Source organism: Somniosus microcephalus, chromosome 7 (genome assembly GCF_052327205.1).
Source record: "Somniosus microcephalus isolate GS21.2 chromosome 7, FLI_Smic_1.0, whole genome shotgun sequence".
NCBI lineage: Eukaryota > Metazoa > Chordata > Chondrichthyes > Squaliformes > Somniosidae > Somniosus > Somniosus microcephalus.
This window is the reverse complement of record NC_140993.1, coordinates 174,701,080-174,715,895: the sequence shown is the minus strand read 5'-3', so window position 1 is coordinate 174,715,895 and position 14,816 is coordinate 174,701,080. Positions and strand designations below refer to the sequence as shown.

General features: G+C 52.8%; 1 protein-coding gene across 3 annotated transcripts in view; it reads left to right on the top strand.

Moving 5' to 3' along the window:
- The first annotated feature begins 9,335 nt into the window (after positions 1-9,335).
- Positions 9,336-14,816, top strand: part of mrps28 (mitochondrial ribosomal protein S28) — a 165,849-nt gene continuing 160,368 nt past the window's right edge. For all 3 annotated transcript variants that reach the window (XR_015079029.1, XR_015079028.1, XM_085993228.1), the window contains exon 1: positions 9,336-9,671. Coding sequence is in view for 1 of the 3 variants with exons in the window: in XM_085993228.1 (XP_085849354.1) it covers positions 9,474-9,671 (198 nt within the window). In the remaining 2 variants the exon portion in view is untranslated. The remainder of the gene's footprint in view (positions 9,672-14,816) is intronic.

The following is a 14,816-nucleotide window of genomic DNA, read 5'->3' as shown; positions in this document are numbered from 1 at the left end:
CTCCACTTCTACTTTCATACTGCTTTCCATCTCTACCGGCATCACCATTCTTGTTCTTCTCCACTGAGCCTTTTGCTTGTGCCCCTCTTCACATCCTGTGGCTTTGTCTTTGCCCTTGTTTTATCTACAGCTCTCATGTGATGTGATCTTCTTCCCCATGTGTCACTGTAGTGTCCGAGGATCAATAATACTCAGACTGCAGGAGAACAATAAAACAGGTATTTACTGAACAGGGAGTAATTCAAGACTGAAATACAGAAGCCTGCTATGGCTTTATATACAGGGGTGGTCACTGCCGGTACTGCAGTATAGAATCAGTTCTTCTCTTAAAGGCACATACACAACAATTCCTCCCCTTTTAGATAAACAGTACATAACATTCATTTAACAACTAAATAATAACTAATTATAATTACAATTTTCTCTGTACTATATACATCAACTGAAATAATCATTTATAAGTTCAGTCTTTGAGGAGGCTTCCTGATCCTGACTGGATAGCGCCTTTCTTGAGTATCCTGTTCTTGCGGCGGAGTTGATTCTGGCTCATTGTCATTGGTTGGTTCGTCAGCTTCCAATTCCACTGCTTCTGAGGTAGACGCAATCTGTACTTCGGGTTGATTACCAGGTGCACCTGCTCGTGGTATGGGTTTGGCTTGTTCCTGTGACTCTAGAATCTGGTCAGCATGGAGTCTCACGATGCTCTCTCCAACGTCCACTGTGTACATTAGTGGGCCCTGCCGTGTGCATATCGTTCCTGGCTGCCATTTTTCTGTTCGGTAGTCGCGGGCCAAGACTGGTTGCCCTATCTTGAAGCTCCTGGTTGGCTTCTCATTTATGTGCTGGAATTGTTTATCCTCAACATCTCGTCTTATGTTTGGTTTGAGCAAATCCAGGCGACATCTTAGCCTTCGGTTGAAGAACATTATGGCTGGAGCTTGGTTGGTGACTGCATGTGTCGCATTCCGGTAAGCAAACAAGAAATTATCCACCTTGTGTTGTAGTGGTATGTCGTCATTATGCATTGCCTTTATGGCCTTTTTAAAGGTCTGAACAAACCTCTCAGCCAATCCATTTGTGGCTGGATGATATGGGGCAGATGTGTAATGCTTCACCCCATTATTCCTCAGAAACCTCCGGAAATCCTCGGACACAAACTGTGGCCCATTGTCGGAGCAAATCTGTTCTGGCAAGCCATTCCTGGCGAAGATGGTCCGTAGGGCTGCAATAGTTTTCTCCGTGGTGGTGGAGGACATTTTGATGACCTCTGGCCATTTCGAATGGGTGTCCACAGCGATTAGGAACATTGAGTCCATAAATGGACTATCAAAATCAATGTGTACCTGTTGCCATGGAGATGAGGGCCACTCCCATGGATGTAGCGGGGCCTGTGGTGGAGCGTTTTGGACCTTCTGGCATCCTGTGCATCTCTTGGTCATATCCTCGATTTCTTTATCGATTCCCGGCCACCACACAAACGCCCTGGCTAGGCTCTTCATTTTTACCCCTCCCAGATGACCCTCATGAAGCTCATTGAGCACTCTATCTCTCAACTTGGGTGGAATTACCACTCGGGATCCACACATCAAGGTCCCCCGGCACACTGACAGCTGTTCTCTCCTTGGCGAGAATGCTGGCAACAGTGAGTCGCCATGTGCTGGCCATCCCTTCACCGTCAAATCATAAACCCGAGAGAGTGTCGGGTCATTTCGGGTTTCCTTCTCTATACTTGAGTTTGTAACAGGTAGACATTCGACTATGGTCGCATGGAATATCTCCACAGGGTCCACTGCAGGTGCTTCCTCTACCGTAGGCAACGGTAGGCGTGACAGCCCATCAGCGTTTCCATGCTGTTTCGTACCCTTGTACTCAATGTCGTGCTGATGTGCCCCTAGAAAAAGTGACCATCTTTGCAGCCGTTGCGCCGTCATCACCGGAACGCCCTTCTTTGGGTTAAAAATGGAGACCAGGGGCTGATGATCAGTCAGTAGGGTGAATTTCTGCCTATGCAGATAGTGATTGAACTTCTTCACCCCCCACACCAGGCTGAGGGCCTCCCTGTCAATCTGGGCGTAGTTACGCTCGGCTGAGGTTAACGAGCGCGACGCAAAGGCTATTGGCCTCTCTGAACCGTCAGGGAATTTGTGTGATAGCACCGCTCCGATGCCGTAGGGAGACGCATCACATGCTAACCGAATCGGTAGCGTTGGATTGTAGTGGGCCAATACTTCTTTTGAAGTGATTAGGCATTTACATTTCTAAAAGGTACGCTGATGCGCTATTAATTACTCATAAAAGACGGAGAGTTAGGAGAGTAACTAAAAGGCTTTTATTAACAAAGAACAGAGCATGCCTCTTGTGGTTGACTGGTTTCCAAGAAGGCAGGGGGCTGCAGAGCAGTCACCTTTATACCTGGGCATGTGGGTGGAGCCAGGGGCGGAGCCAGCTGAGGCATGCATAGATACAACAGTGTGCAACAACGGTGAACAACAATAACAGTGGTTTACCACATTCACCCCTTGTTTAAAATTGAGTCCGGCGGGGTGAAGTGTACTAAAGGTTCGTGTAAGTGAGTCTATCAGGTGGCCTTGTATGCCCTCCTGATCGTCATGGTGGCGGCGGTGATGGTGCAGCATCCAACGTTGAATCTGGCGTCTCATTGAGTGGTTGGGTGGTCAATGACGGGTCCTGGGGCTGCGGCATGCCGTCTACAGGGGTTGGGTTGTGGGTAGTGGTGGATGGCAATGGTAGTGTTTCAGGGGCACCCGAAGGTGCGAGGTCTCGTATGGAGACTGTGTCCTCCCGCCCGTCCGGGTACGCCACGTAAGCATACTGGGGGTTGGCGTGGAGGAGGCTCACCCTCTCGACCAGGGGGTCCATTTTATGGGACCTCACGTGCTTCCGCAGTAGGACGGGTCCTGGAGACGTCAGCCATGTCGGTAGCGAGGTCCCCGATGTGGACTTCCTGGGGAAAGTGAACATTTTTTCATGGGGGGTGGCATTGGTGGCCGTACAAAGCAGTGACCGAATGGAGTGGAGCGCCGCAGGGAGGACCTCCTGCCAGCGAGAGGTCGGAAGGCCCTTAGATTTTAAGTTTAAGAGGACGGCCTTCCAAACCGTCGCGTTCTCTCTTTCCACCTGGCCGTTCCCCCTGGGGTTGTAGCTGGTGGTTCTGCTTGTAGCAATACCTCTCGTGAGCAGGTACTGACGGAGTTCGTCGCTCATAAAGGATGAGCCCCGGTTGCTATGGATATAGCTAGGGAAGCCGAACAAGGCGAAAAGGTCATTCAGACATTTAATGACCGTGGTACTGGTCATGTCTGGGCAAGGGATGGCAAACGGGAAACGGGAGTACTCATCAATTATGTTGAGGAAGTACACGTTGCGGTCAGAGGAGGGGAGGGGCCCTTTAAAATCGACGCTCAGGCGCTCGAAGGGGCGAGTGGCCTTGATCAGGCTTGCTCTGTCTGGCCTATAAAAATGCGGTTTGCACTCGGCACAGATTTGGCAGTTCCTGGTCATGGTCCTGACCTCCTCGATGGCGTAGGGCAGGTTACGGGATTTGATGAAATGGAAGAATCTGGTGACCCCCGGGTGGCAGAGGTCATTGTGGAGGGTCTGCAGTCTATCAACCTGCGCGTTGGCGCATGTACCACGTGATAGGGCATCTGGGGGCTCATTGAGTTTCCCGGGCCGGTACAAGATATCGTAATTGTAGGTGGAGAGTTCAATTCTCCACCTCAAGATCTTGCCGTTCTTGATTTTGCACCTCTGCTTATTGTTAAACATAAAAGCTACTGCACGCTGGTCAGTGAGCAGGGTAAATCGTTTTCCGGCCAGGTAATGCCTCCAATGTCGCACCGCTTCCACAATGGCCTGGGCCTCCTTTTCGACACAGGAGTGTCGAATCTCGGGGCCCTGGAGGGTCCTTGAGAAAAAGGCCACGGGTCTCCACGCCTGGTTAAGGGTTGCAGCTAGGGCGAAGTCGGATGCGTCGCTCTCCACTTGGAAAGGGATGGACTCATCCACTGCGTGCATTGTGGCCTTCGCAATATCTCTTTTTATGAGAGTGAAGGCTGCACATGCCTCTGCTGTCAGGGGGAAGGAGGTGGACTTGATGAGGGGTCTGGCTTTGTCCGCATAGTTGGGCACCCACTGAGCATAGTAAGAGAAAAACCCTAGGCATCTCTTCAGTGCTTTTTGGCAGTGGGGGAGGGGGAGCTCCATAAGGGGACGCATTCTGTCGGGGTCGGGGCCGATGACTCCGTTCTCCACTACGCAGCCAAGAATGGCGAGGCGCGTGGTGCGATACATTTGTCCTTGTTGTATGTTAGATTCAGCCGCTGGGCCGTACGGAGGAATTTCTCTAGGTTAACGTCATGGTCCTGCTCGTCGTGGCCGCAGATGGTGACGTTGTCTAGATAGGGGAAGGTGGCCTGCAGCGCGTTCTGGTCAACCATTCGGTCCATCTCCCTTTGGAAGACCGAAACCCCGTTGGTGACGCCGAAGGGGACTCGGAGGAAGTGGTAGAGACGACCGTCAGCTTCAAAAGCTGTGTACTGGCGGTCCTCAGCCCTGATGGGGAGCTGGTGGTATGCCGACTTCAGATCAATCGTCGAGAACACCCGGTATTGTGCTATCTGATTGACCATGTCAGATATGCGGGGGAGTGGGTATGCATCTAACTGGGTGTAGCGATTGATCGTCTGGCTGTAGTCAATAACTAGGCGCTGTTTTTCGCCAGTCTTCACTACCACCACTTGTGCTCGCCATGGGCTAGTGCTACCCTCAATAATCCCTTCCTTCAGGAGTCTTGCTACTTCGGATTTAATGAAGCTCCTATCCCTGGCACTGTACCGCCTGCTTTTGGTAGCGATGGGCTTACAGTCGCAGGTGAGGTTAGCGAACAAGGGTGGGGGGGGGGGACTTTAAGCATGGAGAGGCTGCAAATGGTGCGTGGCGGGCGATTTAAAAGCTGCTGGCTGCAGACTGTGAGTGGGGGGGAGGGGTCCGCCGTACGCTAATGTGACACTTTTAAGGTGGCACTGAAAATCCAACCCCAGTAGAACGGCAGCACAGAGATGGGGCAGGACAAGAAGTTTAAAATTTTTGTATTCTGTGCCCCTTACTGAAAGGGTCACTACACAGTAGCCACCGACGTCTGCTGAATGGGATTTGGAAGCCATAGAGATCCGATGGCGCGTTGGCAGGACCGGGAGAGAGTAACTGCACACCGTGTCGGGGTGGATAAAGCTCTCCGTGCTCCCGCTGTCGAAAAGGCAGGTAGTGGCGCGGCCGTTTACCGTAATGTCCATCATGGACCTGGACAGTTGGTGAGGGAGAGATTGGTCCAGCGTCACGGAGGCCAGCGTATGGTCGAGCGAGTCGCTGTGGTCGTCAGACGAGGCGGTGGTTGAGTCCGGGTCATCCGCGATTGGAGTTGGAGGCGTCCAAGATGGCGGACAAAATGGCTGTGCCCATGATCCCGATCCCCACGCGGCTGGAGGTGTCCAAGATGGCGGACAAGATGGCTGCCCCCACGGTTCACACGCGGCGCTGCTGGCGTTAGCGGTTTTACCTTTGCAGGCGCTGACGTAGTGTCCTTTCTTCCCGCAGCCAGAGCAGGTAGCGTTTTTCGCCGGGCAGCGTGCTCTGGGGTGTTTTGCCTGGCCACAAAAGTAACATTTCAGGCCCTTGGACATCGCTGCAGCAGTTGGTGCCGGCGGTGGCGGTCCCATGACCCAAGGTTGCGGTGTCCACGGTGCGGAGCGGTTAGGGGAGAATGCGTCCATATTCCGGTGGGCCGCGTCTAGCGAGAGCGCGAGGGACACTGCCTTCTTCAGGTCTTGGAAACCAGTCAACCACGAGAGGCATGCTCTGTTCTTTGTTAATAAAATTGATACGCTATTAATTACTCATAAAAGACGGAGAGTTAGGAGAGTAACTAAAAGGCTTTTATTAACAAAGAACAGAGCATGCCTCTCGTGGTTGACTGGTTTCCAAGAAGGCAGGGGGCTGCAGAGCAGTCACCTTTATACCTGGGCATATGGGTGGAGCCAGGGGCGGAGCCAGCTGAGGCATGCATAGATACAACAGTGTGCAACAACAACAACAACGGTGAACAACAATAACAGTGGTTTACCACACACGCTTACACTCATCACTCCATTTCCATGTTACTCCAGTTTGCAGTAGGGCGTTCAGTGGGTGCAGAATTGTGGATACATTCGGCATGAACTTATGGTAGTAGTTCACCAACCCGAGGAACGACCTTAGTTACGACACATTTTCCGGTGCTGGAGCCTTGACTACAGCCTCAATCTTGTCCGGCGACTTATGCAACCCTTCCTCATCAATCATGTGGCCACAATACGAGATTTGTCTCCTGAAAAACTCGCATTTGGGGCGATTGGCTCGTAGCCCATATTCCTGTAATCTCGTGAGTACCTGCTCCAGGTTGGCAAGGTGTTCACTGTCATTTTCGCCCGTAACCAGGATGTCGTCCAAATAACACTGGGTCCCCGGGATCCCTTGCAGGACTTGTTCCATCGCCCTCTGCCAAATAGCCGGGGCTGATGCTACCCCGAATACCAGTCGATTATACTGGTAAAGGCCTTTGTGAGTGTTTATCGTGAGGTATTTCCTAGACGCTTCTTCCACCTCCATTTGTAGATACGCTTAGGCCAGATCAATCTTTGTAAAGCGTTTCCCTCCAGATAGTGAGGCGAAAATATCTTCTATCCGTGGAAGTGGATATTGTACTGTGTGCAGGACTGGGTTCACAGTTACCTTGAAGTCCCCACAGATGCGAACCTTCTTCGGTTCCCCAGGCATGCTGCTCAATGATTTCTTCATTACAGGAACGATAGGTGTGGCCCACTCGCTCCAGTCCACCTTGGACAGCACACCCAAACACTCCAGACTCTCCAGCTCTGCTTCAACGGCTGGGCGGATCGCGTAAGGTACCGGTCTGGCCTTAAAAAATTTTGGGTTTGCGTTATCTTCGATTTTTATCGTTGCCGTTACTCCTTTTAGAGTCCCAAGTCCTTGTTGAAACACCTCTTTCGCGTCAGTTAGAATTTTTGACAGTCGTCCAGGTGTGACGTCATCATCCTTTTTATCAGTCACAGTTAGCGTCTGAATGTAATGCCAATCCAATTGTATTTTTCGGATCCATTCACGTCCCAATAATGGTGGTCCTCCATCTGGTAGTATATATAGATACAGTTTCTGTGTTTCCTTGCCGTTGTATTCAACTGGCACCCTTATTTTTCCTCTGGGGTAGACCTTTTGCCCCGTGTATGTCTTCAATACAATGGACGTGTCCTTCAAGGGTATGTGTGAGAATAGCCGCTCATAGTCTTGTTGATTCATGACAGTTAGGGCTGATCCGGTGTCCAATTCCATCTTTACTGGGGACCCTGCTATCATGAGGGTGACCCAAATGGTTCGGTGATCCTCCTTTGCGACCATGTTGTGTAACTTTAGACAACTTAGTCCCCTGCTCCCGGAGTCCTTATCACCCTCCTGATCTTCCGAACTACTGTCTATTTCTTTATTTTCTTGTACTTTTCCTTAGTAGTTCTTGTAGTGTTGGTTTTCTTTCCCGAGCTGCAGACTCTTGCTATGTGTCCCATTTTCCCACATTGCCTGCATACTTTGTCCTTAACCCAGCAGTCCTTCTGATCATGGGTTGTTCTGCCGCAGTGATAGCACTTTTCTGCTCCATACGCCATTTCGTTAGTGCTGTATTCCTGTGGTTTCTGTTGTATTTCCGCAGCTCCCCGTGCTGCTGCTTCGTAGGATACTGCCATGCTGAAAGCCTGTTCTAGCGTCAGGTCCTTTTCCGAAAGTAGTCGTTTCTGGGTTCCTTCACTCTGGAGCCCACAGACAAACTTATCCCGCAAGGTGTCTGCCAGTCCTGCTCCGAACTGGCAGTGCTTCGATAACTTGCGTAGTTCCATAAGATAGTCAGCATTGCTCTCATCTTTGTGCTGGTTTCTTTTATGGAACTTGAATCTTTCTGCTATCAGCAGCGGTGTAGGGTTTAGGTGTTCCTGTAAGATATTAACAATCTCCTCAAAACTTTTCTCCATTGGTTTAGCTGGGGTAATTAAATTTCGCAATAGGCCGTACGTTCTCGCGCCCATCAAATTTAATAATACCGATGCCTTCTTTCCATCGGCCACCTCATTTGCCTCGCAGTACACTTCAATTTTTTTCACATACGTGGTCCAGTCTTCTACCTCGTTGTCGAAAGCAGTGATACTGCCACTTTTCAGCATCTTGGGTGATTTAAAATGGCGCCTTTCCTTCTTCCCCAATGGAATAAAATGGCGCCTCCCGCGCTTTTCCTTCTTCCCCTTGCTGCCACGCTGCTCCTAGCGTTCTACAGGGTAATGGCGGCGGCCCGCGGCTTCAGCGCGTCTCACTTTTCCTTTCCCGCGTTCTATCCTCTCCATGCTGCCCTGTTCTTGAGCACCGACCGCGCCCTGTGCGCTCCACCCTTTCTCTCTCTCTTTTCCTCCCGACGACGCTGCACGGCTCCTTTGCAAAGCAGCTCGATCGAGCCCGAGCCCGCCACAGTCCGGAAGGCTCAGTGCACTACCTGCTACCAGCACGACTTGCTGGAACACCTCGACTGGGGAGCCAGGCCCAGCTCTCCACAGCCTCCCCTGCAACTCTCCGATGGATCCCTGGGCGGTTGCCCACGGTCGACGCCCGCCGTTCTGACTTCGACCTCCAAGAAGCTTCTCTTCAGGGAAAAGATCCCTGTGAGGCGATGCAGTACTGCAGGTGCGTTCAAACCTGCCCGTCGCCAGTGTAGTGTCCGAGAATCAATAATACTCAGACTGCAGGAAAACAATAAAACAGGTATTTACTGAGCAGGGAGTAATTCAAGACTGAAATACAGAAGCCTGCTATGGCTTTATATGTACGGGTGGTCACTGCCAGTACTGCAGTATAGAATCAGTTCTTCTCTTAAAGGCACATACACAACAGTCATCTCTCCAGCCCCTCAGCCTGAGTTTGTGTTTCCTTTCCCTGGACCTGCTGGCTGCTCTTTGCCGATGGTAAACCGGCTGGTTATTCATTAAAGTCCTCACAGCAATTGTAATATATTTGATAAGTGAGCCACTCAGCAAATACTTTATACTCGCTGTGAGCCCGTTACAAAGGAAACGTCCGATTTGCCACTGGCAGTCAGCAGGCCTCAAAGTAGCCGAGAATGAGGCTAAGGACGGGCACTACAACAGGACCCCGCGGGATACAAAGAGGTGAAACCGCTGCAACCAACAACCAGCCCTGCTGACTGGAGCTGCTTCACTTCTACTCGGCCCCGCAAGTGGTCGAAACCTGGAGCTGCAGCGGATCCTGCGGGCGGCACTGTACCCGGAGGTCGGATCCGTCCTCTACCAGAGGGTGAACCCTTGGCGCCTGCTGCTCCTCGGTGGCGGGGGCCGGCCGGGAAGATGGTGGCGGCGTGGAGCGGCGGTCTCGCAGCAGCGCTGAGACAGGCGGCGAGTCGGGGCCCAAGGCAGATCCCGTGGTGTCTCCGTGCCAGGCCCTATTCATCGGACGGCGGGAAGCGGAGCGGCTTCGCGGTCGCCTACGAGCTGCACTCGGAACTGCAGCGACGGACAGAGCCGGAGAGCCTGGGTGGTAGGAAGGTGAGTGAGTGATGCAGGCCGTCACCACCGCCCAGTGGCCTCCACCCCCCCCGCGGCCTTCGCCCCCTCCCCCGCGGCCTTCGCCCCCTCCACCCCCCCACCCCCGCGGCCTTCGCCCCCTCCACCCCCCCCCCCCCCGCGGCCTTCGCCCCCTCCACCCCCGCGGCCTTCGCCCCCTCCACCCCCCCCCCCCGCGGCCTTCGCCCCCTCCACCCACCCCCCCCGCGGCCTTCGCCCCCTCCACCCCCCCCCCCGCGGCCTTCGCCCCCTCCACCCCCCCCCGCGGCCTTCGCCCCCTCCACCCCCCCCCGCGGCCTTCGCCCCCTCCACCCCCCCCGCGGCCTTCGCCCCCTCCACCCCCCCCGCGGCCTTCGCCCCCTCCACCCCCCCCGCGGCCTTCGCCCCCTCCACCCCCCCCGCGGCCTTCGCCCCCTCCACCCCCCCCGCGGCCTTCGCCACCTCCACCCCCCCCCCCCGCGGCCTTCGCCCCCTCCACCCCCCCCGCGGCCTTCGCCCCCTCCACCCCCCCCGCGGCCTTCGCCCCCTCCACCCCCCCCGCGGCCTTCGCCCCCTCCACCCCCCCCGCGGCCTTTGCCACCTCCACCCCCCCCCCCCCGCGGCCTTCGCCACCTCCACCCCCACCAGCGGCCTTCACCCCCCCCCCCCTTGACGGCTTCACCCCTTCTCTTTCTTCCCCCCCCCCCCCAGCAAAAGCGGGCTCCACCCCCCCCCCCCCCCCAAGCGGGCTTCAATTCAATTCAATTCAAATCGCTTTATTGGCATGTCAAGGTACATCTTATGTTGCCAAAGCATCGAAAAACATTCATGGTTGTACACAAAAATACAGATCTATCCATAGTGTATAAACAGCTATATCCCTGAGTGTATATAAATATACATTCATATAATTTGTATATACTCTTATATTTAGTGGTTGTCCTTCTGTTTATGGCAAGCTGTAACCTAGTGTGCCGCTAAGGTTACACAATTTCTCTCTTCTCCTTGTAGGTATGGGAGTTTTTGGTCGTCATTCAAATTTCTGAATTCCGGGCATATTTTTGTGAATTTTGGGTAGAAATTCTCCTTTATGCCCTGATATTTTCTACAAGCTGTGAGGAAGTGCATCTCTGTCTCCACCACTCCCTGACTGCAGTGAGAGCATATCCTGTCCTCTCTTGGTAGCTGGGTCTGCCTGTGTCTACCTTTTTCGATCGCCAGGCTATGTTCACTAAGTCTGTGCATTGTCAAGGTTTTTCTCAGTTTGCTATCCTTTACCCTGGTCAGGTAATTAGCCATGTTGTATTGTCTGTTTAGGGCCAAGTAGCAATTGAGTTTGCTTTGGGTTTTTGTTGTTTCTGCCCAATATGACAGATATTTTTCCTTTTGCTTAGCGACGATTGTGTTGGGTCGAATTCTTTGTGTTACGCTGTCACTGTCCTGGGGCTGGTTATTGTTAGTAGTGTTAGTAGTTACTTCACTGAGTCCCAGGACTAGTTGACTGAGGGTATTGTTCTTTATGGTCCTCTCTTGGCATTTCAGGGCTTCGTAGTGATAGCATTGGGGGTTGCTCATTTCTAGGTGTTTCCAAAATTTGGTGGCTCTTTTTTGGATAGTGATTATTAATGGATATTGGCCTAGTTCTGCCCTGCATGCATTGTTTACGGTTTTCCTTTGAGTCCGGAGTATACTTTTACAGAATTCTGCATGTAGGATCTCAATTGGGTGTTTGTCCCATTTTGCAAATTCTTGTTGTATTAGCGGTCCCCACACCTCACTGCCATAGAGTGCCCCCCACCAGCGGGCTTCACCCCCCCTCCCCCCAAAGCAGGCTTCACCCCCACCCCAGCGGGCTTCACCCCCGTCCCCCACGCCCCACCCCAGCGGGCTTCACCCCCCCTCCCCCAAAAGCGGGCTTCACCCCCCCTCCCCCAAAAGCGGGCTTCACCCCCCCTCCCCCAAAAGCGGGCTTCACCCCCCCTCCCCCAAAAGCGGGCTTCACCCCCCCTCCCCCAAAAGCGGGCTTCACCCCCCCTCCCCCAAAAGCGGGCTTCACCCCCCCTCCCCCAAAAGCGGGCTTCACCCCCCCTCCCCCAAAAGCGGGCTTCACCCCCCCTCCCCCAAAAGCGGGCTTCACCCCCCCTCCCCCAAAAGCGGGCTTCACCCCCCCTCCCCCAAAAGCGGGCTTCACCCCCCCTCCCCCAAAAGCGGGCTTCACCCCCCCTCCCCCAAAAGCGGGCTTCACCCCCCCTCCCCCAAAAGCGGGCTTCACCCCCCCTCCCCCAAAAGCGGGCTTCACCCCCCCTCCCCCAAAAGCGGGCTTCACCCCCCCTCCCCCAAAAGCGGGCTTCACCCCCCCTCCCCCAAAAGCGGGCTTCACCCCCCCCTCCCCCAAAAGCGGGCTTCACCCCCCCTCCCCCAAAAGCGGGCTTCACCCCCCCTCCCCCAAAAGCGGGCTTCACCCCCCCTCCCCCAAAAGCGGGCTTCACCCCCCCTCCCCCAAAAGCGGGCTTCACCCCCCCCCCCCAAAAGCGGGCTCCACCCCCCCCCCCCCCAAAAGCGGGCTCCACCCCCCCCCCCAAAAGCGGGCTCCACCCCCCCCCAAAGCGGGCTCCACCCCCCCAAAAAAGTGCCCCCCCCAAAAAAGCAGGCTTCACCCCCTCCCCCACCTTCGAATGGCCTGCTCCTGTCGTCTATCCTTCCTCAGATAAGGCGACCAAAACTGTACACAATACTCAAGATGTGGTCTCACCAAGGCCCTGTACAACTGCAGCAAGACATCCTTGTTCCTGTACTCAAACCCCCTCGCTACGAAGGCCAACATACCATTTGCCTTCTTAACCGCCTGCGGCACCTGCATGCTTACCTTCAGCGACTCATGCACAAGGACACCCCGGTCTCATTGCACTTCCCCTTCTCCCAATCTATTGCCGTTCAGAAAATAATCTGCCTTCCTGTTTTTGCCACCAAAGTGGATAACCTCACATTTATCCACATTATACTGCATCTGCCATGCATCTACCCAATCGCCCAACCTGTCCAAATCATACTGGAGTTTCTCGGCATCCTCCTCACAGCACACACGCCCGCCCAGCTTTGTGTTGTCTTATGCTATCCCTAATTTCCCTTGTTAGCCACAGTTGAGTCACCTTTTTTGTTTTTATGCCAAACAGGGATGAACAAATTCTGGAGTTCATCCATGCGATCTTTGAATGTTTGCCATTGCCTATCCACCGTCAACCTTTTAAGTAATGTTCCCCAATCCATCCTACCCAACTCGTGCCTCATATCATCGTAGTTTCCTTTATTTAAATTCAGGACCCAAGTCTCTGAGTCAACTACTTCACTCTCCATTTTAATGAAGAATTCTATCATATTATGATCGCTCCTCCCCAAGGGGCCTTGCACAACAAGATTGCTAATTAATCCTTTCTCATTACATAATGCCCAGTCTAAGATGGCCTGGTCTCTAGTTGGTTCCTCGACATATTGGTCCAGGAAACCATCCTGTATACACTCCAGGAATTCCTCCGCCACAGTATTGTTACTAATTTGGTTAACCCAATCTATATGTAGATTAAAGTCACCCATGATAACTGCTGTGCCCTTAATTGCACGCGTCTCTAATTTCCCATTTAATGCCATCCCCAACCTCCGCATTACTGTTTGGAGGTCGATACACCACTCCCACTAACATTTTCTGCCCCTTGGTATTTCTCAGTTCTACATCATCAGAGCTAATATCCTTCCTTACAATTGTGTTAATCCCCTCTTTAACCAGCAATGCTACCTCACCTCCTTTTCCTTTTTACGTGTCTTTCCTGAATATTGAATACCCCTGGATGTTGAGTTCCCTGCATTGGTCACCTTGGAGCCATGTCTCTGTAATCCCAATCATATCACATCCGTTTACCTCAATTTGCACAGTTAATTCATCCACCTTATTACGAATGCTCCTTGCATTAAGACACAAAGCCTTCAGGCTTGTTTTTTTTAACATTCTTAGACCTTTTGGAATTATTATTTACTGTGGCCATGTTTGATTTTAAACCCTTGATTTCTCTGACTGCCACCTTTGCTTTTCTCTTTCCTGTCTTTTGCTTTTATCCTTGTTTCCCTTTCCTCTGTCCCCTTGCTCATGTTCCCAACCCCCTGCCATTTTAGTTTAAACCCTCCCCCTAGGACATCGGTCCTGGCCTTGCCCAGGTGCAAACCGTCCAGTTTGTACTGGTCCCACCTCCCCCAGAACCGGTTCCAATGTCCCAGGAATTTGAATCCCTCCCCCTTGCACCATTCCTCTAGCCATGTATTCAGCTGAAATATCCTTCTATTTCTACTCTGACTAGCATGTGGCACTGGTCGCAATCTTGAGGTCCTGTTTTTTAATTTACCTCCTAACTCCCTATATTCAGCTTTTAGGACCTCATCCCGTTTTTTTACCTATCGTTGGTACCTATATGCACCCGACACTGACAAAACTGGCTGTTCACCCTCCCCTTCCAAATGTTCTTGCCATGGAGGGAGTGCAGCGAAGATTCACCAGACTGATACCTGGGATGGCAGGAATGAAGTATGAAGAGAGATTGGGTTGATTAGACTTATATTCGCTGGAGTTTAGAAGAATGAGGGGATCTCATTGAAACTTATAAAATTCTAACAGGACTAGATAGACTAGATGCAGGAAAGATGTTCCCGATGGCGGGGGAGTCCAGAACCAGGGGTCACAATCTAAGGATAAGTAGCAAGCCATTTTGGACAGAGATGAGGAGGAATTTCTTCACCCAGAGAGTGGTGAACCTGTTACCACAGAAGGCAGTTGAGGCCAATTCATTAAATATATTCAAGAAGGAGTTAGATACATTTCTTAAGGCTAAAGGGATCAAGTGATATGGGGAGAAAGCAGGGACCGGGTACTGAATTTGAATGATCAACCATGATCTCATTAAATGGCGGAGCAGGCTCGAGGGGCCGAATGGCCTACTCCTGCTCCTATCTTCTATGTTTCACCCTCCCCCCCCCCCCCCGCCCCCCTTTAGTGGCCTTCACCCCTCCTCTCCCCCTAGTGGCCTTCACACCTCTCTTCTCCCCCCCCCCCCCCCCCCCCTTAGTGGCCTTCACCCCTCCCCCCCCTAGTGCCCTCCACCCCGC